This window comes from Schistocerca gregaria, chromosome X (assembly GCF_023897955.1).
Source record: "Schistocerca gregaria isolate iqSchGreg1 chromosome X, iqSchGreg1.2, whole genome shotgun sequence".
NCBI lineage: Eukaryota > Metazoa > Arthropoda > Insecta > Orthoptera > Acrididae > Schistocerca > Schistocerca gregaria.
The window spans coordinates 382,057,843-382,084,081 of NC_064931.1; the positions used below are offsets into that span (position 1 = coordinate 382,057,843).

The 26,239-nt window shown below is 38.7% G+C and overlaps 1 protein-coding gene across 1 annotated transcript in view; it reads left to right on the forward strand.

Moving 5' to 3' along the window:
- The window catches only part of LOC126297751 (calcium-dependent secretion activator-like), a 1,391,877-nt gene that overhangs the window by 552,586 nt on the left and 813,052 nt on the right, over positions 1-26,239 (forward strand). Inside the window, exon 7 of the mRNA XM_049988921.1 lies at positions 10,191-10,342. Coding sequence (XP_049844878.1) covers positions 10,191-10,342 — 152 coding nt within the window. The remainder of the gene's footprint in view (positions 1-10,190; positions 10,343-26,239) is intronic.

Consider the following 26,239-nt stretch of genomic DNA (forward strand, 5'->3'; position numbering starts at 1 on the left):
ATCAAGCTTTTGGAGGCAGTGGCTCCTTCTTCAGGCAGAAGGGTTGATGGAGAAGGAAGAAGGGTGAATTAAAAGGACTGGAGAGGTCTAGGAAAAGGGGGTAGATTTTGGGAAACTCAGCCAGTGCCCTGGGTCTGGGGAGACTTACCGTATGGTATAAGAAGGAAAGGCAAGATTGATTGATGACTGAGATTGATACTTTGTCCTCTTCTCTTCATGTTATGTATAAATAGCCTCTTACCTCATACTGATAAATGAGAAATAGTTCTCTCCCCTGAGGATTCAACGTAATATATTCTGTGTTGTAAATGTAGGTAATAAAGGTCACTGAGTATATAGTAGTCAAATAATTACTTTTCCACCCTGAGCCATGCCATATGGTGAGCACCTCCACAAAGAGGAAGACTGCACTGTAGTTCCTTCTCTAGATTGTAGCACAGATGACTAAATAGTAGATATTGAAATAGATGACAGAGGGATAGAAAAACAATTAAAATTGCTCAAAAGAGGAAAAGCCACTGGAGCTGATAGGATACCAGATTGATTTTACACAGAGTACATGAAGAAACTTGCTCCCTTTCTTGCAGCAGTGTACTGTAGGTCTGTAGAAGAGCGTAGCATTCCAAAGGATTGGAAAAGGGCACAGGTTATCCCCATTTTCAAGAAGGGACATTGAACAGATGTGCGGAACTATAGACCTATATCTCTAAAGTCGATCAGTTGTAGAATTTTGGAACACATATTATGTTCCAGAAGAATGACTTTTCTGGAGACTAGAAATCTACTCTGTAGGAATCAGCATGGGTTTCAAAAAAGACGATCATGTGAAACCCAGCTCGCGCTATTCATCCACAAGACTGAGAGGGCCATAGACATAAGTTCCCAGGTAGATGCCGTGTTTCTTGACTTCTGCAAGGTGTTCAATACAGTTCGCCACAGTCATTTAATGAACAAAGTAAGAGCATATGGACTATCAGACCAATTGTGTGATTGGATTGAAGAGTTCCTAGGTAACAGAATGCAGCGTGTCATTCCCAAAGGAGAGCAGTCTTCTGAAGTAAGGGTGATTTCAGGTGTGCCACAGGGGAGTGTCATAGGACTTTTGCTATTCGCAGTATACATAAATGACCTTGTGGATAACATCGGAAGTTCACTGAGGCTTTTTACGGATGATGCTGTAGTATATTGAGAGGTTGTAACAATGGAAAATTGCACTGAAATGCAGGAGGATCTGCAACGAATTGATGCATGGTGCAGGGAATGGCAATTGAATCTCAATGTAGGCAAGTGTATTGTGCTGCGGATTCATAGAAAGAAAGATCCTTTATCATTTAGCTACAATATAGCAAGTCAGCAACTGGAATCTGTTAATTCCATAAACTATCTGGGAGTAGGCATTAGGAGTGATTTAAAATGGAATGATCATATAAAGTTGATCATTGGTAAAGGAGATGCCAGACTGAGATTCATTGGAAGAATTCTAAGAAGATGCAATCCAAGAACAAAGGAAGCATGTTACAGTACATTTGTTCACCCACTGCATGAAAATTGCTCACCAGTGTGGGATCCTTACCAGATAGAGATAGAGATAGAGAAGATCCAATGGAGAGCAGTGCACTTCATTACAGGATCATCTAGTAATTGTGAAAGCGTTAAGAAAATGATAGATAAACTCCAGTGGAAGACTCTGCTGGAGAGACGCTCAGTAGGTCAGTACAGGCTTTTGTTGAAGTTTCGAGAACATACCTTCACCGAGGGTTCAAGCAGTACATTGCTCCCTCCTACGTATATCTCACAAAGAGACCATGAGGATAAAATCAGAGAGATTAGAGGCCACAAAGAGGCATACCGACAATCTTTCTTTCCACGAACAATACGAGACTGGAATAGAAGGGAGAACTGATAGAGGTACTAAAAGTACCCTCTGCCACACACCATCAGGTGGATTGTGGAGTATGGATGTAGATGTAAATAGATGTCAAAGAAGCTGTATATAAAATGTTGTAAATGTAGGTAATAAAGGTCACTGAGTATATAGTAGTGAAATATTTACGTTTCCACTCTGAGCCATGCCATATGGTGAGCACCTCAATGAATGTGGCCTATCTCAGTTAGGTACAGGTTTGGCAGACTTGTAGTCCATGAGCTGGGGAATGGAGTGTGCCACCATTGTTCCAAAAATTTAAGCTTTTGGCATAGTTCTGTGACAAATGTGCATTGCAACATTGGAACATTACATATCACATGGGTTGTTTGATAATTTTCTACACTGGTATAGGAAAGTCCCTTCTAAAGAGATATACAAAAGACAGAAGATAAACAAAATGTAACACACACTGTGTAAGAGACATTTTCAGTGCTACAGGCCTCTAATTGTATCATTGTATTGCTTCTAACTTTTGTTTTTGTGTGTCTAAGGCTCATATTACCATTTTATCACCAGTTACATCATGGACCTTCTTCTGTAAATTTGCTTCATTATGTCATGTTGATATCATCTATGAAACAATGCTTTCTCTGGCTGCTATCAAGTGGTGTTTTAAAACATTTAACAAGAATAACAGAAGGCTTAATGCAAATCCTTAAAGTACACTGTTTAATACATAATGACAAAAAACTTTTATTTCCGTGACGTATTTCTACTGTTTCTTTTATGCCAGTTATATACAACTCCTGATATACCTTTTTCCATAACTCTCTAAGCAACATATGATTCACATCAAAAGCTTTGGTAGGTCTAGAAACAGCAACAGTGTTATTAATCTTGGTCTATATCATTCAGAACATACTTCAAGAAGGAAAACACAACTATTTAAGTTTTTTCCTGGAACCTTTTTTATCATTAAGAAACAACACATTTTTATTTAATAAGCTAGATGTGATAACATTTCTTCCATAACACTTTCAATTATTTTAGAAAAGCTCAATGGCAGATTTGTTTGTTTTGTATCTCATCCTTCTTCTGAAGTGTGTTTGCTATAGTTTGTTTAAGATTTGTTGGGTAATATTGCTATACTAAAGAGCAGATTGATTATATCAATTATCTGAAAGTTTATTAATAGATTAATAAGTTAATCAGTTGATGTGATTTAATACCTGCAGTTCAGAGGTTTAATTAAAGGCATTTAGAACAGTTGTGCATTTTGATTGAATATGAAGTTGACTTAAAAGGTCTTCCATATTTTCTATAAGCCAAGAGGAAATTATTACCTGTTGAAGTTACTTAGACACATATATACATACAATAATAGTTACCTTTTCTGTGTAGATTCACTTGCATAATTCTTAAAGTATTTTTCAGGACACTTATTAGTTTCAGTTTTATAACTTCTGATAATGAACTACTTGTAACAAATACACAAAGTAGACCACATCTATAGGCTTGCTAACAGAAGCAGCATATCATTTCAAATTCGGTAATTGTAGCATTGTGTCTTTGTGTTTCCTGTAAAAAATGCTCACTGATGCAAAGTGCTTGATTCCTACAAGTTCAACAGTTAACAGCCCTTTTAATTGACCAACTTTTCTGCTTAAATCTTGTACATTCTATTACAGCTATCTTAAAGAATCTGTACAGTTTGTCTTTAGCCCAATGTTTGCCTTACTAACTTCATGAGGTTGTTTAACACTAGGACCTCCATCCAAATGAAAAAGCAATAATGCTCTCCTCTCATGTGCTAGTTGCTGGCAGTTGTCTTCATACCACATCAGAAATGTGGCCATAACTGACGTGAGACTCACCCACTATACCGTCATTAATCATCTCTGAAAGTTTGTTTCCCCTGACGTGTTAAGATGTTGGCAATAAGTGAAACACCATCTGCCAGTAATACTACTAGGTAACAGAGCAGTGTGTACTGAGTCAGACATAATCAGTGTCATTAACATTCAACATTAACATGTTTCTCCTCATTGCTTGTACATAGCTGAGCATAATGCCAAAACAACAAAACCAAAGTTAAGGAATCCGTCATAACAAAGTCAGCACCTATGTTATATGACTTCTCCCTGTCCACAAAGTTACCTTCCCAGCTCACTCGTACTCTATGATCCTCCTTGTACCTAGCATATCCTGTAACGAAGTGCCTATACCTCACCCTTTCTAAGTTACTAGTAGCAGTACTTTGTGCAACTTAGTCACTCATACGAACTTGGGTTCCTTAAAAATGAATGAGGTCAGTAGTATGTTTTCTACACATACTTTTCTTGGATAATCATGCTCCTCTCAACTCAGCTCGAAAACTAATTACAACTATTTTTTGCAAACAAAAATTCTTTCTCTCTACTGCCTTATTGTCTGCCAGTTTTCAACCTTTCTCCTAATCCTGGATAATTCAGTTTTGGCTTCTTCCAGCTCCCACTCAAACAGTCTGTTTCTTTATGATGTATGATAAGGTGACAGGAGAAAGCCTCTTTGATTTGTAAATGGATCTATCCATTGTGTAAACCTCAATGAAACAAAAATGTCATAAATTACATTATATTTCACTGCTCACTAACATGATTTTTTTTTTCATGGTCATTTATTTGTTAAAATCACCTCACAACACAACCTTAAATGTTCTGATATATGTTCCTGACACAAAAAGTGAAGCATTCATACCGGGAGTAGCAAACAAAATGAAACTTCTTGGTTTGAGAGGGTGTGTGATGTTAATTTATTGATTACTGCAATGACTAAAATTCACAAAATTGTGGCAGTATAAGCTCACTCATCAGTATGACATTTGGCACTCTGGCTTATGTGCATGTACTGATTAAGTTGTGAAGAATATCATAAAGCCATTAAATCCTCTCCTGGGGCATGCTGGCCCACAACTGTTGTAACTGGTTCTTGATATTATGTATTTTGGTACTGAGACAGAGTTGCCATATCAGCTGATCCCGGACATGCTCTGTTGGGGAGAGATCTGGAGATCAAGCTGACCATGAGAGAAACTCAACATCACATCGACAGTTCATAAAGACACGTGCCGTCTGTGGATGAGAATAACGGCACCATGAGGTTGTCACATAAGAGGTAAGACATATATAATGTCTGTGACACACTGTTGTGCCATCAGAGTTTGCTCAGTGACTACCAGCTTTGACTTGAAGTCAAACCCAATGGCTCCTGACATAATAACACTGAAACAAACACCACTGTGCCTGTCCAAACCATACTCACTGACAATGGTCATCCAGGGTAGTGCAGAACCATGAATCATCACTGAACACAATGCAATGACATTTACCATGCATGTCATCACTAAAAATGAAATATTTGTATTGTGTTGACTGACTGCAGCATACACTTGGGCTGGTAAATCCCTAGTCCATCACCATGGGCACAGAATCACATAGATTGTTTCACGCAGTCAATTACATGTTCTTGGATGACATGCACGGAGGTGAAGGGCTTAAAATGGGCTTGATGCACAATATGGTGTTACTCCCTTGTAATGGCCAGATGTGGTTGACTAGAAATTTGAAAATGACAATACCTTCTTTCAGTTTTCCACACAGTCAAACATTAGGCCACGGTCACATCAAAATTCCACATATTATGTGATTCAATCAGCCAATCAAATGGAGACACAAAATGAGACCTGTTTCAGACTCTGTCAGGTACTAATAATGCTGTCTCAGACTTGTACAAAATATCTCCATATCTTTATCAGTGATCCCTCAACATCTGATTTTGTTTTTGCCCTTTATATACACTACCTGGACTGGTAACAACACTGAACATGCACAACACTAGTGCACTCTGATGGATGTTCTGCCTGTCACAGAAAATTGCAGCTTCAATCAGTTACATAACTGCCATGTCTTGTGGGTGCTTTACTTTCTGTCAGGCTATATATAATATTCATTTCTGACATAAGATCACAAGGTTCAAATAAATGAATTGGGCAAACTGTAAGACAGATTTTCTGATGCAATATCCACATAAATTTATGTAAAAATGATTGATTTGTACTAGATTTTTAGAAGCATTTACAATTTTGATTAACATTAATTTGAGTTACTCAAAATATAACTGATGACAAAAGATACACATTTGATAGTTACTGTTCAGACAAAATATTTTTGACATTTTTCATGTGAAAAATGCTCACCTTTCAGTTTTACTATATGAACAGATACTAATACTTGATTAACAGTGAATTGCACAGCAGCCAAGCACATTTTATTTGAAAATAATCTATTTTCATTCATGAAGTACACTTTTCCTTCATCTAGCAGTCATCTTAAATAACTTCTTACAGAATTCACAATGTTCTAAATTCAAGAAAGGATATTATGTCTTGCAGAGATTTTCTGAGTATCATGAATTAAGAACTAAAAGAAAAGGTAAAAGAGTGTTCAATGTGAACAATATTATGAAGAGTGTTAATGGTCTGTTAAAAATGCAGCTTCTTTAACTTACACACATACTTCTCTGACACTTCCAGATCATACGAAATCAAAATTTATTCACTTACAATTAACACCATACATCATAACTACATGCACTGTTTCAAGTGCCTGCTGTGCAGGCATACCACCATACTCTGCAAAGGACATGTGACCTGCAAGAAATACAGCTGGCCAGTTTATGAAAATGGAACATGTTCAGCAACACTATTATGTGGGAACTGTTTTACTCTCCTGTTCTTATAGAGGAAAAGAATACACACAAGATTAAGTTATGAGGTTACTCACTTCTCTGAGACAAAAAAGTTATATATGATTCAGAAGCTGCCAACATTGAACCCACTATCTGCATTTGTGACTGTGTCAGTTTTTCAGGAAAGGGATTCATGTACTCAAAATTAAGCAACTGAATCCAGACCAGGCACTTGTATTGGCAGGTATACATGCTTTGCTGGAAGTAACAGCTAAATCAATAGTCTACTCCACATTGTTAACTCAATTTTCTAGGAAATGGTCATCCCATTAGCGAGGCCAATAACATTCAGAGAGCGTGTCCCCAATTGCTAAATCACCAGTATCTCCACTGAAGGAGAAATTGGTGATAAAAATTGGAATTGTCAAAAGAAAGGCATGAAATCCACCAGGCCATATTGCACTGGTACCATGTGGTAAATCAGATGATAATCCATGCAGAAATGTCCAGAATCAAAGTCAGTGTGTAGGAGCCTGTAAGCTCACTTATCGAGTCCAAAATCTCACAGTGTCCCCACATTAACAGGAAACATGAGGGAAAAGATAAAATAAAATGTATCCTGTTGTACAAAGGTAATAACTGGATTCATGCTAGTGTAGTGCTTTGTGCTTATATTGCTACGAAATTCATGTAAAATTACATGACACATTTGACAAAAGGTATTATATCTATGGGAAGTATGACTTCAGTGGGAAAAGAGGTAAGAGAGGGTAAACCATCATTGTGGATAATGTAAATGAATCCTCTCCTCCTCACCATCAACCAACAAACAATGTTTGTGTGTGAGAGAAATTGCACCAGTAGGTAAGTGTAAATCCCCTTTATCAGCTACTTATCAACAAGTTAAGCAGGAGCATCTAAAAGGTTTATTTTGGAGGTGTAGCAAGATAATTCATTTTCACTGGTCTTTTATAATGGTTTCCTGCCCCCAAATACTGTACTCAATGGCATTTGGTCAACAATAAGTAGTTCAATGATAAACCTACAATACAACCAAAGAGGGCAGGGACTGAAGGAAACAGTCATAGTTTGGCGTTCACCATGACAAAATGGATGCCAGCCCTAAATGTAATGTAGTTTAGGATGAACTTTTATCATTTATAACAAGGAATGACTTTCCCATAAAACAACACATTATTTAAGTAATGAGACAGCAAAAAAAGCCACAGAGAAATTAATGACATTAGCTGCCAGTGGGTATTCATTTAAATCTGTGGGGGAAGTTGAAAATTTGTACTGGACTGGGATTCAGACCCAGGTCTCCTGGTTACTAGGCAGGTGCACTGACTACTGTGTCATCCACACATAGTGGTCATCACAACTGCATGGACTATTGCAGGATACTTCCCATCAGACCCAGATTCTCAACTTATCCAAACACTACTGATGCATATTCTCTTCCCAATTATCCATATTACTTGTGGAATTTTTTGAGTTCCCATAAGTGTTTGAGCATGGTGTGCCTTTGCGCCTGAAGTCATCAGTCGGTCATCCTTGCCTTAATTCCTGAAAGAACAGACACCACATGTATAAAAAAAGGCCACAAATCACAAACAAATTATAATAACACTTGTAAGGAACAGAAAATTAAATGGAAAGCATAGAGCAAAAATTGAGATGGTACTGATTTGATATTATGAGAGTTACTGTGGTCTCTTAGTTATTAAAAAATTAAAAACCTCTGTAAATATCTGAAATTAATAAAATTAGATATTTAACTTGCTGAGGCCACCCACTTCATACATTGTAGTGCCTACTGCATCAGCATCCCACTTAACGTCCAACCAACGTGGGATGCCTGCATCACAGGGCATATGTTCATCAGGAAAACTTATGTTGTCAACACAAATATTTACCAGCGGCCACAACACAACACCAGGTCTCCACCAACGGCCGCCAGGGTCTGCTACATGTTCACAGAACCTGCAGAACAGCTTCACCAGAGGTTGCAGCTGGCCCAAGATATGCTTTGATATGACAGGCATGTGATCATAAATAGTTTTGGCAGATACATCTGCCAGATGGTCTTCATAGGGTAGCGCACAGTCAACAAAAGATGGTTCAATACTCCACTTGGAAGTATATAGAGCTGCCACCCTGCCAGCCAGATGCCTCTTCTAGCTGGCCGATCTCTTGCAGATGGATGAACATCTTGACATTGTAGAATCGTTTAATGTGATCACTGCCCATGAAGAGTCAGGTCTTTTCTATTATTATCTGTTATTTTATATTTGTGTTGATGCACAGTTGGGATCGAGTCTGTTGTTCTTTTGGAGATTGTATTATTGTTTCAATTTGGTGAGTCCAAGAAATTGTTTTTGCACTTGTGTTTTCTGCATTTCTTAATTCTGTTAGCACAGATACTTCATACATTAAATTAATATAGGTACTATTTAACTGATTTTGTGGTTTCACTATTAGCAAATGTGGAGCTAAAGTTATTACAGAAGACAGGAAAATTATAATCACTTCCTTTAAGTAACTCAAAAGAGGTTAATATGGGCAGTTCACAAAGGTAAACCAACCAAATATGTGCAAGGAGAAATGCTGCACAATTAAAACCAATTTGCAGTTGTTCCATTGTCTGCCATATAAATTGACTCTCTCAAGAGGATAGTATTCCATGCAGTTAATAATACCTCAGTTAAAATTTTAAAATTGTTTTATACACATATAAGCAGTGTATTGAATTATATACACAATACATCACAATCACATGGTAAAATTCCAGACCAGCTGAAATATACTGTGTAATAAGGTAGATAATAATTACTGACCAGTCTCATTGTTTACCTCCTTCCTGACGGTACTGGAAAAGGGTTTGCATAAAAGAAGAATAACACACCTTTCTCAAAGTGAGATATTTAGTCAGTTTCTTTTTGGATTTTGGAGAGTCTCTCCACAACTTTTCAATAAACAAATTACAAAATTTAACGGATAAAATACTGCTACTTTGTACATTCTTTTGCTTGTTGAACTAGTTCATTGTGTAGAACTCCAATGTTATACTATCAGAGATCATTCTGATAATTTGTTTTCGTCCTATCAACCTAAAAGTTTGCAGTGTGTCACATTAAGAAATTTAGTTGCTGTACCTGACAAAACAAAATTTCAGAGTGGAGGCTGATTATTACATGTGTACCATAGTGATCAATATTAGGTCCATTCTTGTTATTGCTACATACGTGGTGTAAATGATATTCTGTCATATACCCATATATGAGAATCAGGAATATTTTCACTTGATTATGATGCAGTTCATAATGGTTGAGTTGGGGTGGGGAGATGGGGAATGTGGCAGGAGGGGAAGTGCTTTATTCAGTTAATTTTAAGCTAGAATAGCTTTAACCTGCAGTTCAGTAAGATTTACTGGTATAAACATTCCACAGGTAGCCACTTTGCACACATTTTACTTTTGACCATCATTGACATTTTATAGTGATATATTGTGAACATGATTCATGGAACATAATCAACTAGAAGCTCTTATTTACTAGTCACAGATGATGTGTTAAAGGAGCAATCTTTAATTTTTCAGTTGGTGAAGAAGATACTAAAAGGCCATCAAGGATGCAGCAACAGTCTCTCAACAGTGAGCTAATACTCTCAAAGGAACAGCTGTATGATATGTTTCAACAGATTCTTGGTGTTAAGAAATTTGAACATCAGCTTCTATTTAATGCTTTGCAGGTGAGTATTCTCAAAGCTGTACCATGTTAAATAATATTTACAACTTAGACAAGAAGACTGGTTGGTTGATTCGGATGGGACCAAACAGCAAAGTCAGTGGTCACTTCAGATTAAGAAAGGATGGAGAAGGAAATTGGTTATACCCTTCCAAAGGAACCATCTTAGAATTTGCCAGAAGTGGTGTAGGGAAACCTAGATCAGGATGGCTGGACACAGTTTTGAACCATCATTCTCCCCAATATAAATCCACTGTGCTAACTATTGTGCTACCTTCCTTGATAGACAAGAAGAGAGTCATAGTGATGTATAAGTAACAAACATATATTAATTTTGTAAGTATAGAATTGAGATGGAATAGTGAGTTTGTGGTATAAAAGAGGTGCCAATTAATAATGTAAACTGTTTTTCTAAAACTTAACGATTTCATGCTTCACAGCAGTACTTGATTTGATGCATTTCAGTAGCATACTGCATTGTTAGCACCAGAAGCTGCCAGCACACAGCAAAAACAGTCTATGATTACTAGTTTGGTTTAATTTATATAAAAGCAACTGACATTTCAGCTGTATTTGAATGATTTTCTTTTTTGTTCCTGAGATGAATAAGCTTAATTATGGTACCTCAAATGTGTAAAATTATTTACAAAATATCAGAATTAAGAGACATTTATGAAAAACTGGAACAATACTTAAATTGTTGTACCTCACAAGAAAGATAAGATGCTACCTAAAGAACCAAAGAGCACATAGGCTCCTGCTCATAATGAATGGGATATTTACAAACATTGATACCAGCTACATAAGAAATACAATGAGTTTTAATCAAGTGATAGAGTAGCTTGGTTTTAGTAGTTAATAGCATAGAATGGACCACATGTAAGTCATGAACAAAATTATAGAATATAGTAATGAGTGTAAATTATCTGCCTACCTGGGATTCATGGATGTTGAGTTTTAACAAAGGTTTGCCAATAAGCTCTTGAGAAAGAAGCTACTAATTGAACTAATGGGACAGATATTCAGGCAAGTGGATAGTAGATGAACCAATCAAGCTCTTGACAAGATCGCAAGAGAGAAGGGAAGGCTAAAATGGTGCCCTGATGCAAAGTTGAAAGATAATGTTAGAAATCATGCAAGAACAACTTAGATGCATGTTACAGGTAATCATTATACACTGCCTGCAGTCATAAGATATTATTGGATGTTAATGTAACTTCCTACACATACACACCATTGGTGGGTATGTAAATACAGTTCTATGTGACATTTGGAACAATCAGCAGAGTTCATTTGTGTTGATTGTTTTTAGTATTGTCCCTAGGTCAGATAGATAACAGAAAGTGCATGAACATCTGATCAATTGATGCAGTAAATAAATTTGGATAATTGGGATATGACAGGCTTAATGATGGGCTGCATAAAGACATGAGGGCAGGTGTACTTGTCATCAGGTTTCTAGTTGACCATGTCTGACCACTACAAGACAGAATCACAGTATTGTGCACCATGAACATTGTAAGTCTGTCACATCTGTACCAGGTATCTGACAACAAATAATGGCCTCCCTGCAGCATTCTACATCAGCTTGCACCTCTGGTTAGAGAGTAGCAACAGACAGACTAGAAAATTACCATCCCATCATAGGATAACATTAACACCAAGAACACAAATGGCTATATCTGGAGTGGAGCCATGATCTGGAAGTATGTATTATTGATGAATGACAGCACATTAAGTTCAGCAATAAATGGCAATTCTCCACTACACTGGATGACCATTTTTCTTGATATGTCAGTCACCTCTGCAGGTGGCTCATTCTTCCAATATTTTGGAAAAGTGCAGTGGTTTTACTCATGGTGTCATCATGGTTTGAAGAGCCACTGAATATAAGTTAAAGTCCAGCTGGTAGTGATGGAGGGGGCTTAGATGGCACAATGTTTCTTCACAGACATCCTGCAACTTCATGTGTTACTTCTCGTGTACTTGATGTTGAGGTACTCATTTGGGCAGCAGGATCCTCACATCTATCATCTATAGAACATCTGTGGGTCAGCTTAGATGTCAACTCTGTCCCAGTGAGAGTATCCACGATGCCAAGGACCAGATACAAAAGTTGTGGGCCAGATTGCCTAAGGAGAGGATACAATAGCCTTATGACACCTTTCCCAGCTGAATAACTGTATGCATCCACACCAAATTGGGCACAACGTCATATTGATAAATGGCCTATACTGCCAAGTTCATTGTGAATTTGACTCATTGTTGTAAGCACTGACATGACACTGAATACCCTCTCAACACATGAATTTCCACATTGTCTCCTCCTCCTCCTCCTCTTGTGGGTGCATCACTATTTTTGTCATGTGCTGTATATAAGGAAGACTGGAGAAAGCATTTATCCCACAATGGATGTCAAGTTATTAATGATAGCAATGAATTTAATTATTTTAGGGCAACCAGTCTCATTGTTCTAAGGCAACACTGGAGCATCCAGAGTTAAGAATTGGGGTGAAGAGAATGATCCAATAGGATACTATGCAAATGTCAATTATTGCTTGTCCACAGTGAATTATAGTGTTGGTTTATGGAGCAGTTTTGTCCAGAGGCAGAGATTTCCAAAGTGCTCCTACTGAAGAGATGAAGGAAATTCCTAACAACCGGCTTCCATGGTCCTGGAGTACCTAAACTTCCTCAAACCCCACATACAGGATATCATTTCCCCTTTACATGTTTATTATATGTTAATTATCAGTGATCTATTTTCCACTTTTACAAATAAACACACAGCCTCATACAATGATACATGATGTATTGTGGTATCCTTACTAACCCTCAGATCCAAGTACCAATTTTTTTTAATACAGTTATCAGCATTTTTTCCCAGAGGAGGAGATCTAGATTATTGTTTTGATCTTTATGCATTCACCTTAAGTTAGTTCATCCTAATAGTTCCTTACTAAAAATATCATAGACCTGAAAAAGACTTACATAATAATAATGTGTGACACTAAATACATTATGAGCAGCATAAATTAAATGAATTTGGCATATGTCCCAATATGTTTAATTCATGCAGAGTCTGACTGCACTAGAATTGTTCAAAAACCTGCCACATATCTAAGAAAAATCTATTCTCTCATTAAAAATGTAATAATGTTCTCAGACAAAACATTTTTCTAACAAGAATCTGTGACGTAAACTTCAAGATACATGTTTCTTTACACAGCATTTAAAGTATACTGCCAGAAAAAGTGAATGAAGAACCCAGAAGGGTAGTAGGAAACAAAATGGAACTTCACATGTTGAGAGGATATGTGATGTTATCTCTGTGATTACAGAATGAAATTAAATTTATAAATGATTTGCTGAAGTGAGCCCACATATCAATCTGACCCACTCTGGCCTAGATGCATGTGCTGATTTGGCTGGAAAGGCTGTCATAAAGCTGTTCTATCCTCTTGAGGCAACCTGGCCCACAACTCTTGTGACTTGCCATTGGATACTGGACTGCAATTCATGTCTCAGCTAGTCTCACAAATGTTCTATCTGGGCAGATGCTGGCCATGAAAGTACCTCATCATGCAGACAGCTGATGCAGATACGTGTCAGAGATATGTGCCATATTTGGATGAGCACTGTTCTGTTGAAAAATACACTCCTGGAAATGGAAAAAAGAACACATTGACACCGGTGTGTCAGACCCACCATACTTGCTCCGGACACTGCGAGAGCGCTGTACAAGTAATGATGACACGCACGGCACAGAGGACACACCAGGAACCGTGGTGTTGGCCGTCGAATGGCGCTAGCTGCGCTGCATTTGTGCACCGCCACCGTCAGTGTCAGCCAGTTTGCCGTGGCATACGGAGCTGCATCACAGTCTTTAACACTGGTAGCATGCCGCGACAGCGTGGACGTGAACCGTATGTGCAGTTGACGGACTTCGAGCGAGGGTGTATAGTGGGCATGCGGGAGGCCGGGTGTACGTACCGCCGAATTGCTCAACACGTGGGGCGTGAGGTCTCCACAGTACATTGATCTTGTCGCCAGTGGTCGGCGGAAGGTGCACGTGCCCGTCGACCTGGGACTGGACCGCAACGACGCACGGGTGCACGCCAAGACCGTAGGATCCTACGCAGTGCCGTAGGGGACTGCACCGCCACTTCCCAGCAAATTAGGGACACTGTTGCTCCTGGGGTATCGGCGAGGACCATTCGCAACCGTCTCCATGAAGCTGGGCTACGGTCCCGCACACCGTTAGGCCGTCTTCCGCTCACGCCCCAACATTGTGCAGCCCGCCTCCAGTGGTGTCGCGACAGGCGTGAATGGAGGGATGAATGGAGATGTGTCGTCTTCAGCGATGAGAGTCGCTTCTGCCTTGGTGCCAATGATGGTCGTATGCGTGTTTGGCGCCGTGCAGGTGAGCGCCACAATCAGGACTGCATACGACCGAGGCACACAGGGCCAACACCTGGCATCATGGTGTGGGGAGCGATCTCCTACACTGGCCGTACACCTCTGGTGATCATCGAGGGGACACTGAATAGTGCACGGTATATCCAAACCGTCATCGAACCCATCGTTCTACCATTCCTAGATCGGCAACGGAACTTGCTGTTCCAACAGGACAATGCACGTCCGCATGTATCCCGTGCCACCCAACGTGCTCTAGAAGTTGTAAGTCAACTACCCTGGCCAGCAAGATCTCCGGATCTGTCCGCCATTGAGCATGTTTGGGACTGGATGAAGCGTCGTCTCATGCGGTCTGCACGTCCAGCACGAACACTGGTCCAACTGAGGCGCCAGGTGGAAATGGCAGGGCAAGCCGTTCCACAGGACTACATCCAGCATCTCTACGATCGTCTCCATGGGAGAATTGCAGCCTGCATTGCTGCGAAAGGTGGATATACACTGTACTAGTGCCGACATTGTGCATGCTCTGTTGCCTGTGTCTATGTGCCTGTGGTTCTGTCAGTGTGATCATGTGATGTATCTGACCCCAGGAATGTGTCAATAAATTTCCCCTTCCTGGGACGATGAATTCTCGGTGTTCTTATTTCAATTTCCAGGAGTGTAGTACCACATTATTGTTGCATGAGAGATAACATATGAGGCTGGGAGATGTACATGACTTATTGTTGTACCATGAGAGTTCCAATGATGACTACTCGCTGTGACCTGAAATCATACCCAATGGCCCCACACCATGATATCAGGAGTAACACAAGTGTTTCTATCCAAAACATCAGAAGAATGGAACCTCTCCCACTGCTGCCAACCATCTGTGTTGTGATGATAATAAAAGCCTATGCATGGGATGGTAATTCACTCTGCTGCTAGTCTCCAGCCAATGGCACAGGAGGACACAGAATGTTGTAAGGTGTCCATTGCTTTGTCTTGGATGCCATGCACAGATGTGAAGGGATTACAATATGCTTGGTGCAAAGTATGGGGAGCCTACCTTTGCGTCGTAAGATGTGATTGGCCAGAACCTTGATGATGGTTGAACTGCCACCACATTCCCATGCAGTCCAATTTCAGACAACTGTCAAATCTGAATTCCACAAAAATCTGAAAACTGCACAAATAGAGACCAACAATAAGGCCTCTTTCAAACTCAGTCAAGAGCTGATAATGATGTGTCGCATGAGTATGTGGAATTTCCATGTCCTTCACAGAAATCATTCCACTTCTGACACTGTTCTTGTCCTTCTTATGCTCACATGATAACTACACTAACCATGATAAACACTAATGCACCTTTGTTGCCATACTACCTGTCATTGAAAATTGCAACTTTAATCATTCATATAACAACAAATGTTTTGTATATGTGTGAACTTATGTTGACATCAAACCATTTATTCTGGGTGCTTTACTATATTTGTCAGGCAGTAGCACTGTCTGTCCACAGTTTCATTAAATTACTTCCTCTTCTATTTCCTCATCACCTCATATTGTAGCACTGGAGGTAACAAGAGGGAATGCACTAGTTGTTAGTTCTGATTTACTTTCCTGTTAATCTTATCCACTAACTATGTGTAGTACAGTCAAATGGTTACCACATCTCTATTTGCCCTGATCAAGCTCTGACTGCTCATTGTGTGCAATGATAGAAACAGAGACAACTACTCCAAACTGTGATTTACTTGCTGGTTAACCAGATAGGCCAAACACCTCTAGTGAACTGTCAACTTGTTGGTAACGATTTCTTTCAGGCAGTAGTCAATACAAAGCCAGCAATTTTGGTGTAGTCATTTGTTTGTGTTGTTGCATCAGTGATTTGTAGAGCTCCAGTCTGGTGAACTGATATGGCCTGTCTCACATAAATCGTAGTCTACCAGTACAGTGCTCACTCTATGTCATACTCCATGCTTGGACATGTATATCAATATATGGATCCCTTTGTCACCAATACAAATGATGCTTTGGTGGACACATTGGGAGTCAAGAAATTTGAGGACAGTCATTAAGATAAAAACAATCCTTGACCTTTATCTTAGAATATGCAAATGATCTTTGTCTTTTATGATTTTTTTTTATTATGGTGTTCTTTGGTTTCTCTTGTTGTTCTAATGTGTTCTGGATCTTATGTTACTGAGTGGTGTGGAAAGATATAATAAAATGTTGTTATTAACAAGCTTGTTCAGTAAAGAACATCATATTGACATACTCCTTAAAGTGATGACCATAAACTGAATGGAGACTTTTCCCTTTCATCATGGCAACACAGTAAAGACAGAATCTCAAGGTTTGTTGTTGGTAAGCCGTGCTGTACCACTGCCAGCTGCTGCAGTTCCCAGCACTATCTCAAACAACAACAACAACAGTAACAGAGTCAGCAACATTAAAATTTCTTCCTCCTGATCTACAAGAGCACAACTTTGGATTACGCAGTAGGAAGTCATTTTCAGGTTTCATGGCATTGTCTCAGGTGCTGATCAGTTTACTTTAATTATTTGTGAGCTGGAATTAGGTGCAAGTGAACAAATTGACAATGTTTTGGGTCAACAATCACACTTACTATTTAATGAAACTGTGCTACAGAATTTTCTTTTATCATCAGAATCATGACTTTGTCAGATATAGAACACTGCGTTTTGTGCCAGTGATTTCCCATTCTATATACTCCAATGACTATGTACACTGATGGGGAACAAACTGTTGTCAGAGGGATCATTTAAGCTATTTTGGCTCCATTGGCTACCTCGGAATGGATTAGCTATTCTCTCTACTTACACTGCACTCTCAGTGGTGAATCAGTGTATAAGGTGGGTGCTGTGGCTAATGCCTCTTTGGGCAGTAATTAGTGTACCATGATGAGGAAAGTTATGGATGATAGCCCCAAATCACTCAGACAGCTGCACCTGAAGTTGGCCCCCTTCCACACATTTCACAGTCTGCAGTGTCATTCAGCACCAGAGCCATCTATGGACAAATTGATCAATGAATTGGTTAGGCTTAATTCACGGCTTGCAAGGAAGGGAGACCATGATGATAAGAATGAACATAACTCTGCTGAAGACCACAGATCCTGGTACTAGTACCACAGGCATTTTGGCAAAGCAATGAGACAGTGCACACAATCCTCCATGTAGCCAAACACTCTCAACGAGTACCAGTAGGTGCGTATGCTTGTCCAGATACTACAGAGTGCCTACCATTCAACAATAATGCAACAATATCAGTAGCTGATTGCTCTGAAAGAGTATTTATAATGGACAAAATGTTAGGAGCTCATTTCCTAGTGGATACTGGGTCATAGATTAGAGTAGTTCCAAGGAGAGAAACTTTAGCTTTTGTGCAGTTGTAAACATGTGTGGACTATGAGCTACCATCCCTGCAGTTATGGGATGGAGGAGCATATGCCTTGCATGCTCAAAGCTGCTTTATCCTCCTATGCAGAGTCATAGTGCTGCTGGGGTTGAGAACCACAGTTAAGGAAGGCAGGAAATTTCTGTCACCAAGCTGGTGTAAGATAAAGCATTAAAAATACCAGATGAGTTCTTTTCTCCTGCAGCTTTGCCCAGTTTATTGATTGGGGAGTATGGTGATGATTTTGTGAGCCTTGCAAATGCTTGTGGTTTCATGTTGAATGATTAGGTTAGAGATTAGATTAGGTTGGTACTTGTTCCATAGATCATGAATATGACATTTTGTAATGATGTGAAACGTGTCAGGTTAATAAAAGGTGTCCATACAAGATATTATATTATACAAAATATTACATGACACTTAATATTTTTTGTTGTTGGGAGGGGTGTGGGGAAATTACCCACTTACTATATCCAAAAAATTCATCTAATAAGTAGAAAGAGTTAGCATTCAGAAATTCTTTTAATTTCCTTTCAAATGCTATATGGCTATCTGTCAGACTTTTGATGCTATTAAGTAAGTGACCAAAGACTTCTGTGGCAGCATAATTTACCCCCTTCTGAGCCAAAGTTATATTTAACCTTGAGTAGTGAAGATCGCCCTTTCTCCTAGTGTTGTAGCCATGTACACTGCTATTACTTTTGAATTCGTTCTGATTGTTAATAACAAATGTCATAAGTGAATAAGTGGTCCATTGACAGTGACCAGGCCAAATATCTCATGAACTAGCATCAAACCAAAAAACTACAAAGAACAAAACTCAGCTAGCTTCTAGGGGGAAACCAGATGGTGCTGCCATAGGTGAAATGGATATCAACTGTTTTTTTTTTTTTTTTTTTTAATATGAACCCCCATTTTTATTACATATTCATGTAATACATAAAGAAATAAGAATCTTTTAGTTGGACCACTTTTTTCGCTTTGCGATGGATGGTGCTGTAATAGTCGCAAACGTATAAGTATGTGGTATCATGCAACATTCTGCCAGTGCAGATGGTATTTGCTTCGTGATACATTACGCATGTTAAAATAGACCGTTTACCAATTGCAGAAAAGGTCAATATTGTGTTGGTGTATGGCTATTGTGATCAAAATGCCAAACGGGCGTGTGCTATGTATGTATCCTAGACTACATCATCCAAGTGTCCAGGCAATTCGCCGGATAGTTATGTTATTTAAGGAAACAGGAAGTGTTCAGCCATGTGTGAAATGTCAACCACAACCTGCAACAAATGAAGATGCCCAAGTAGGTGTTTTAGCAGCTGTCGTGGCTAATCCGCACATCAGTAGCAGACAAATTGCATGAGAATCAGCACTCTCAAAAACGTGGGTGTTGAGAATTCTACATCAGTACCATATTTCTATGCACAAGGAACTGCATGGTGACAACTTTGAACATTGTGTCCAGTTCTGCCATCGGCACAAGATAAATTACGGGACGATGACAGATTTTTTGCACACATTCTATTTAGGAACGAATCATCATTCACCAACAGCGGTAACGTAAACCCACATAATATGCACTACTGGGCAATGGAAAATCCACAATGGCTGTGACAAGTGGAACATCAGCGACCTTGGCAGGTTAATATATGGTGCAGCATTATGGGAGGAAGGATAATTGGCCCACATTTTATCGATGGCAATCTAAATGGTGCAATGCATGCTGATTTCCTATGTAATGTTCTACCGATGTTACTACAAGATGTTTCACTGCATGACAGAATGGTGATGTACTTCCAACATGATGGGTGTTTGGCACATAGCTCGTGTGCTGTTGAAGCGGTATTGAATAGCATATTTCATGACAGGTGTATTACCAGATCTGTTGTCCCTGGATTTCCTTCTGTGGGCAAAGTTGAAGGATATCATGATCCACCGACAGCATCTGACAACATGTGTCAGCGCATTGTCAATGCATGTGCGAACATTACGGAAGGTGAACTACTTACTGTTGAGAGGAATGTCGTTACAAGTATTGCCAAATGCATTGAGGTTGACAGAAATCATTTTGAGCATTTATTGCATTAAGATGATATTTACAGGTAATCACACTGTAACGGCATGCGTTCTCAGAAATGATGAGTTCACAGAGGTACATGTATCACATTGAAACAACCGAAATAAAATGTTCAAACATAAGTACATTCTGAATTTTAATTTAAAAAACCTACCTGTTACCAACTGTTAGGCTAAAATTGTGAGCCATATGTTTGTGACTATTACAGCCCCATCTATTACAAAGCAAAAAAAGTAGTCCAACTGAAACATTCATATTTATTTATGTACTACACGAATATGTAATAAAAAATGGGGGTTCCTATTTCAAATAACGCAGTTGATATCTGTTTGATCTATGGCAGCGCCATCTAGCCAACCATAGCACCATCTGGTTTCCCCCTTCAAGCTAGAAATGTTTTGTTCTTTGTAGTTCTTTGTTTGATGCCTATTTCATGAGATATTTGGCCCAGTTATGATCAATGGACAACCCTGTATATATAAGTGAATGTATATAAGTTTTGCAGATCACTTACATCAGATACTGTTCGAATAATAAAAATGGCAGCATTAAGACTTTGAACAAGATCCTCAATTTAGGTTTTCCACAACAGTTTACTATGTGTCTAACCATCTATAAATTTAAGCTGTTCAGTTTCAGTAATCATATGCCCATTCTGTGAAATTGAAATGTCACGTTTTGTTGAATTGTGCATTATAAACGGTAAAAATTGAGTCTTACTCTGATTTAGTGTTAGTTTATTTTGTACAAGCCATGAATTTATCTCATGAACTGTACTATTTGAAACCAAGCCAGTGTGGCACACAACATCCTTTACTACCAAGCTAGTGTCATCAGCAAACATAAATTTTATAGAGTTACCTGTAATACTAGAGGACATATCATTTATGTAAATAAGGAACAGGAGTGTCCCCAACACTGATCCCTGGGGTACCCCCCATTTGACCATACCCCATTCAGATCCCACGTCAAAGCCATTGTCAACACTGTAAATAATTGGCTTTTGCTGTCTGTTGCTAAAGTAAGAGATGGACCAATTGTGATACAAAATGATCAATTATCATTACATACACAGCCTTTTCAATAACTAGCAAACACTGATGGCATAGAAATAGGTCTAAAATTTTCTGTATTACCCCTTTCTCCCTTTTTATAAAGTGGCTTTACTACTGAGTAATTTAATCATTCAGCAAACTAACCATTCCTGAAGGAAAAATTACAAATGTGGCTAAATACAGGGCTCACATGTGCAGCATAGTACTTTAATATTCTACTAGGCACTCCATCATAACCATCAGAGTCCTTAATCTTCAGTGATTTAATCTCGGAAAGGCATTTGTGAAGAGAGCTATATGATTCCTTGTAGAATCTAAATTTTTATTTAATTCACCAGCAATGCACAGAAAATGTTTGTTAAATACTGTACATATATCTGATTTATCAGTAACAGAAATATTTTTACTACAAACTGACTTATATCATTGACCTTGTGCTGTGAACCACACACTTCCTTCACAACTGACCATATGGTTTTAATTTTATCCTATGAATTAGGTATTCTATATGCATACCACATACTCTTTGTTTCCTAATATCATTTTTAAGCGGCTTACAGTACTGTTTGTAATGGGCTACTTTAGCCTGATTCTGACTATTTCTAACATATAATTCCCTCTTGGTTCTACATGAATTCCTCTTACCACTAGTAAGCCAGCCAGGCTGCCTTTTACTTCTAGTACCCCGTTTAGAATGTTCTTACGGAAAGCAACTCTCAAAGAGCATCAGTAATGTGTTAAGGGAAGCATTATATTTGTCATCTATGTTATCAGCACCATAAACGTCCTGCCACTCTTGTTTCTTGACGAAGTTTAAAAAACTCTCTATTGCTGTTAAATTAACTTTCCTACATAGTTTGTAATTAAATGCGGCATTTGTTTGAGTACAAAAGCCTTTTAATGTTAAAATTTGTGCATCATGGTCCAAAAGGTGATTCACCCTTTTACTAACAGAGTGCCCATCTAGTAGTGAAGAATGAATAAAAATATTGTCTATGGCTGTGCTACTGTTCCCCTACACCCTACCTGGGAAAACATGGTCTGTGTCAGGTCATATGAATGTAAGAGATTTACCAACATTGTTTTTCTTGCACCATCATATACAAAATTACTACTGAAGTCACTACATATAACTAATTTCTGGCACTTCCTATAAAGTAAATCAAGAACCCTCTTTAGCTTGAGCAGAAATGCCCTGAAGTCAGATTTAGGGGATCTATAAACAACAACAGTTAGACGTTTAGTTTCACTAAATTCAACTGCCCGTTCACAAGATTCAGATATATGTTCAGGATCTCCTTGAAAAACAGCCAGCTAATCTGTATCCTGGAAAAGAAAGCCTCTGCATTGTAAAATTATTTAAGTGGTGCTCCGATATACCAATAATTTTAGAGACAACATGTATAAGCAGTTCACTAACTTTATCTCTAGTACCTCTTATATTTTGATGAATTGTACTAATTCCTTTTCTACTTGGAAACATGAGCCCTTAGTCAGAGGGACTTCCTTTAAGCAGGTATACCTGTCAGCTGACTTCAATCTAGAAAAGGTGCAGCTTTGACACCGACTCCTACAGGAATTTTTCCACGAGTGATCCCACCACCACCCACTACACTGTCACCTATAAACTTTGCCAGCCTCCCCTTCCCATAACTATTGAGGTGCAGCCCATGCCTAGTGAAATCCGATCTACGGATAGACTCAACTGGCTCCACAGCAATGTGACGCATGCCCTCTGCCATCAGTGCCTTCTCCAGCCCCATGTTAACATGCCTAACAGCAGCAGTAAGATGAGGCCAATCATGACACTGAATTAATTGCATGAAATACACATTAGTGCCACCAGTTGGAGTAGCTATCTGTATCAGGTCACCACCTACATCACATTCCCCATTCCTATCATGCATGAAATACACATTAGTGCCTCCAGATTGAGTAGCTATCTTTACCAGGTCACCAGCTACATCATATTCCCCATTCCTATCAAGACTACTCTCTGCTCCACCCACTATCACTACCTGATCCTCCTTCCTAAAATTCCTATATAACTGCCCTATGTTGTCATTCACCTCATCCAATCCTGCACTAGGCTTCACAACACTGATGACCTGGTACTCACTCCCCAACACTTCCTGCAACTGCTGGCCCACACATCTACCATGCGGACTATCTAGTGGCAGAACCTTCTTCTTTCTGTTAGACTTTGTAACTAACCTAGGCCTCATACCTGGTGAGGACTGCTGCATGTTCCCTACACCTACAGCTACAAGAGTCTCCTCTCCACTCTACTCTGACAGTTGGTCAAATCTATTGTATATACACAAAGTATAACTGTTTGAATACCTCCTCTTCCTAGCTGCCTTGTAGCTAGCTGACAATTCCCATTCCCTAGCACCCTTCACCCTCCTCAACCAATCTATTTCCTCCTTTACCTGTTGTAACTGCACCTGAAGGGCACAGATCTTACACTCCTGCTCCTCTAACAATAGCAACCATGAAATTCTCTCTCTACTAAGAAAGCAACTATGTTTATTAATACTAATAAACCACAACTAATACCAATACCAATAAAACTTCACAAAATTACTAGCTAAAACCAAAAATTCAAGAGGCCACTGGAACACTCAATGATGTTAAAACAGTGAATGAAAATTTTACTTAAATATTTCACTAGAAACAATAAGAAACTTCAGCTGAAAGCTACAGCATGAAATTTACTAAATGGCATCAATGCACAGAAAACTCTAAAAAACACAGCAAGTGAATGTTTCTAAAAGTTTACTAAATACAGTCTGCCCTTGATGTTGTGGAAATTTGGTCGAGCAGAGTGGAGATGTGCAGGTGTCTGTGGCCTTGTGGTGCATCTGGTTTTTCATCATCAATGTAGATGGTGAAGTTACATGAAAGTGATTAACACAATGTGTGACCGAACTACAGCTCTGTGAAATGGGGGGAAGAGGGGGTGTTGATGTGGTGGGCACATTAAGAATTGATAAAGGTGAGGACAGTCATGAAGGTACAAACAATCCTTGACCAAAGAGTGTGTGAGGGATCTTTGTGCTTTATGCTTCTTTGATTATGATGTTCGTTTCTCTCTTATTGTTCCAATGCGGTCTGGATCTCATATTGCAGTGTGATGTGAGAGATATAATAAAGTATTTATATTAATGAGCTTGTTTGTTAACGATACTGACATCCTCCATACAATGCAGCAGTCACTTCAAGGTTCATGAGTTCCTGTAGCATGTGGAATATGATAACATACACTATAGCCCTACTGTGTCACAGATCATGCAGCCACTATGAAATACTAGCTTAGTGCCCTGGTGAAAAAGTACTTTGATGAATTAATGGCTGATGCCCCTTAACTATGCTAAGAGAGCAAAGGAAAGTTGTTGTCATGTTTATTTTTCTTCTGCCTTACTTTCCTTATTTCTCATAGCATGTTTTATCATTTTTGCTGTGTTATCTGTTAGCATGCAATATTTTGCAGGTATTATTTTAGGTCAGATCTGAAGTATCAGTAATATAGATCTTGATCAGATCTGGACAACCTCTGATTCTAATGGCTGTGACATCATAAATCTTCAGTGGTCCAATAAATGCAACAAGACAAAGGCAGGGGAAAAATAAATAGAAGAAAAAATTGAGTTTGCTAACTTATAAAAGGTAAACAAGAACAGTTACTTGTGATGATAAATTTTGCTGTGGGGTTTTGAAGTCAATACTTCTCAGAGTCCACATTATATATGATCTTTTGAGGTCACAAAAAGGTTGCTTAGATACTTTCCACGTTACAAGTGTGTGTGAGGCTAGATTTGAGTGCTGCAGCATCTACATTGTGGAAAACAGGATGTTCACATGTTTAGAGGTGTCAAACAATAATAGCTGTGATTGAATATGGTACCATAGAAAATTCATAATAGCAAAATAACAACAGGGGTGTGTGCACTGCATCAAGTTTCAGAAATTTGTACGTTTGCTGTACATCCATTGTCGTGGCAATACAAAAGAAGAGAAACTGTTGAAGCTGTGCAGTACCTAAAGAAATTGAACACAGAATGAAATTTAACATTAACAGTGTTCTGGATCCCAGCAATTACTATCCCAGCAATTACTGTCCTAAGGGTTAAATGTGTTCACAAAGCTACTGCTTCACAAGATGATCATGGAAGTTCACAAACAGATGGGTACATGGAGACTCCCAGTGTGAATTGATGATTGTCTGTATAAAAACACTGGCATTGGCTATATGTCACCAGTTTACTGTTGTAACCATATCTTTGGCATTTATGTAGCATTTACAACAGCCTGCCACAGTATGAACTTCAAAAACATGCTCTAAATGCAACTTGGAAAGTGTAAGAGATTTCCACTCAGCATATATCTGAAATTTAAGGATATTGTAATAAAAGGGAATGGTAGTGTTAAACTTTGGAGTTTCTAATTTGGTAATAAACTCCGAATTTTTGGAATACTGCAAGAAGCCATTATTTGCAGCACACGTGTTCACAGAAATTAGTGACATAAACATGAAGAGAAGCTTTCATTGTTTACTTTCTTTCGTTTCATAATATAATATGGGGCCATATTTTAGAGTAACTCTGTGAGCCAAAGTAATCTTTCCAGTGCCTGAAAAGTCATCATATGAGCAACATGTCACTTGAATTCAAGAATGTCTTCCAGAAATCTATTTATCCAACTGGGTTTCCTGACTACTACTTCCCACTATATTTCATTATTAATGAATTTTTTATATAAAGTTTAGACTTTTTCTCATCTAAAAGCTTAGTTCCCAAGTTTAGCGCCAGGAATAAATGATCCAGAAGCACTATCTTTGGTCCAAAATGGGTTCTATTGTTCAGGGACACATGTCTTCAATAACTTACTGGCAATCATAAAAGGTTAAGCTACTGACAAAGTGCTTGTTTAAGAGGAGCCTGAAGGA